The sequence below is a fragment of the Mesitornis unicolor genome, unplaced genomic scaffold (assembly GCF_000695765.1).
Source record: "Mesitornis unicolor isolate BGI_N332 unplaced genomic scaffold, ASM69576v1 scaffold38950, whole genome shotgun sequence".
Lineage (NCBI taxonomy): Eukaryota > Metazoa > Chordata > Aves > Mesitornithiformes > Mesitornithidae > Mesitornis > Mesitornis unicolor.
In genome coordinates, this window is record NW_010156956.1 from 14,682 (window position 1) to 16,962 (window position 2,281).

The 2,281-nt window shown below is 55.9% G+C and overlaps 1 protein-coding gene across 1 annotated transcript; it reads right to left on the minus strand.

Annotated features, from left to right (window-relative positions):
- Positions 1 to 432: 432 nt before the first annotated feature.
- On the minus strand, positions 433 to 2,176 carry LOC104548871 (apoptosis-enhancing nuclease-like). The gene is made up of 3 exons (XM_010195011.1): positions 1,502 to 2,176; positions 1,015 to 1,215; positions 433 to 636 (listed from the first exon to the last, which is right to left on the minus strand). The coding sequence occupies exons 1-3, from the start codon at positions 2,174 to 2,176 to the stop codon at positions 433 to 435; spliced, it is 1,080 nt and encodes a 359-aa protein (XP_010193313.1).
- Positions 2,177 to 2,281: the final 105 nt, after the last annotated feature.

The following is a 2,281-nucleotide window of genomic DNA, read 5'->3' on the forward strand; positions in this document are numbered from 1 at the left end:
CTCAATGCTCCCACAGGAAGAATTGCCACTCGCCCACCACAGAGGCATCCTCTCCCAGAGGACATCGGAGGTGCCCTGGCAGCCCCAGGCCACCGCTGCAGCCATTGCACACCCACAGGGGGTCTTCCAGGCTGTCACCAGGACCCTGCTCATCCCCGAGCATCAAGTGACAGATGAACACGGCGCAGAGCCGCAGCACTTATTTCTGTGCAACAGAAACAGGCTGCAGAGAGCATTTTTGGGAGATCGCCAGTGTCCAAGTGTCACTATTTCTTTGTCCTAGAGCAGACTCCCCTGCACTGCTGCTCTTCTGGGTGCTGGGCAGAGCCCATGGGGCACAACCTCTGGGGGAGGAGGGCAGCAGCCACCTCCACCTTTAATAGCTGAAGGCATCAGGATGGCCCGAAACACGCAGAGGAGATGCTGTTCCCATCACAGGCCACTTGCCATCAGGTCCGTGGGCCAGTACCGGTCATCCATGTACTGGCTGCTGTCTGTGCTGGGGTCTGTGATGGGGCTGGGGGGCCGCGGGGGTAAGCTGAGGGCCAGCTCTGTCTCCCACTGCACCTCCACCAGTCGGTACAGCTCCATGGCCGTCTGAGCATCCTCCACTGATGAGTGCCCTTTGCAGCCAACCTGAGCAAAGGAGGAAATGCCTTGTTAGAGAACGGGGGTGTCAACAATCCCACAGGTCACCTTGTCTGGTTCTGTGGAAGAACACAAGCATGGGGGACTTTGAAGATGGTAAAGGTTAGATGTAGCTGAGGAGATGCATGCATCTCTTGGGCACTTTCTGGAAGGCACAGGTCCTGTCCCTGCTTTAATAAGGTGCTTAATGGTCAGCCTGGGAGGTCCTGGGCTCCCCCAGCTTGATCACAGCTGGGAGCACAGGATGAACAAGGTTCATCTCCATCTCACAGAGAGCACCCATGGAGATGGGGGGACCAGGCTGACCGCACAGGCTTGTAGCAAACCCAGGAATTGCTCCCCATCTCAAAGATTCCTGGTGCTTACCTGTATCTTTTTATGGAGCAGGTGGCTGGCCAAGCTCTTTAGTGAGACACTGGCCTTGCTGGGCAGCCCTGCCTTCTGGTTCAGCATGGGGATCCGGCTGGTGTCTCGGGTCCTGTCTTTCGGGTGAAAGTACTTTAGGGCTTGGAAGTCGTTGTGGATGGCGTGTCCTACCACAATCTTGTCTTTCAAGATCTTCAGGATCTGGAACCATCAGAAAGGGTTAGACAGGTAGTACACCAAAAGAAACACCAATTAAGCATAAAATAAACAATTTTCTGTTAATTTCAGTTCCTTCAGTTCTAGTTTTTTTTAGGATGACAGAACTGAGCAGTAATAAGCAAAACAATCCCACTGCACGGCTTTGGAGAGTTCCTGTTCTGTCCTTGTGTCTCTACCTCAGAGTAGCTCAGCATGGTCCACCAAATATCCCACTTTGTGGCCACATAATCTTTTTTTTTTAAATTTTATTTTTTCTTTTTGTCCTCACCTCTGCCTGGGCAGCCTTGAAGGGAATTGCTCTCTTCATGTGCTGCTTGGTGATGCCACTCCAGCGTGTCCGGTAGTCCACAATGGGGAGCTCGGGCTGGACATACTTGTCATAGATGACGTCCCCCTCGTAGTTCACCACAGAGCACCGTGCCAGCTCGCTCAGCCTCCCCTGAGGACCGGTACCCACCATCTCGCAGTCAATGGCAACGTACTTGCCAGGGTGCAGGAGAGAGGAGGACGTCTGTACCCCCTTGTAGCTGCCACTCCCTTGGGACAGCAGCATGGAGTGATGCCTGGCTATGCTGTCCGGAGAGGCAGATGGGGACAGGGATGGGGGGACAACCTTTTTGGACATGGGGACCTTCCCACAGTGCGGTGCTGTGGTGTCATCTGCCCTGGTGAGCGTGTTGCATGCCTCCAGCTCCACCATGGGGGCCTGGCTGCCCGGATGCCGATGGAGGCCTAGCAACCCCTTCTGCTCCAGCAGCGCTCGGCGCTCCATGAACCGCTGGTGCTTGCGACTTTTCTTCTTGTTGCGATGCTGCGGTGAGCTGGCACCTTCCAGGGGCTGAGCACAGACCCCCACGGTGGGGACACGGGTGCCCTGCGAGGTAGGCATGGAGACTTTTGGGGTGGGCAGCAGCGGGGTCATCTGTCCTTTGCCAGGAGGCATCCCTGCTGGAGTGGGCACAGGGCACATGAGCACCAAGCAGCCCTCATGGCTCTCTGTCAGAAGGGACCCACACACCTCACGGCACCCCTCTCCCTCCAATACCTC

Bases quoted from the DNA above. Each gene is read 5' to 3' on its own strand.
- LOC104548871 (XM_010195011.1), bottom strand. From the start codon at position 2,176: ATGCCTCCTGGCAAAGGACAGATGACCCCGCTGCTGCCCACCCCAAAA. The intron at 1,216-1,501 runs GTGAGGACAAAA...TGATGGTTCCAG, and splicing joins TCAAGGCTGCCCAGGCAGAG to ATCCTGAAGATCTTGAAAGA. The intron at 637-1,014 runs GTAAGCACCAGG...TCCTTTGCTCAG, and splicing joins TGCTCCATAAAAAGATACAG to GTTGGCTGCAAAGGGCACTC.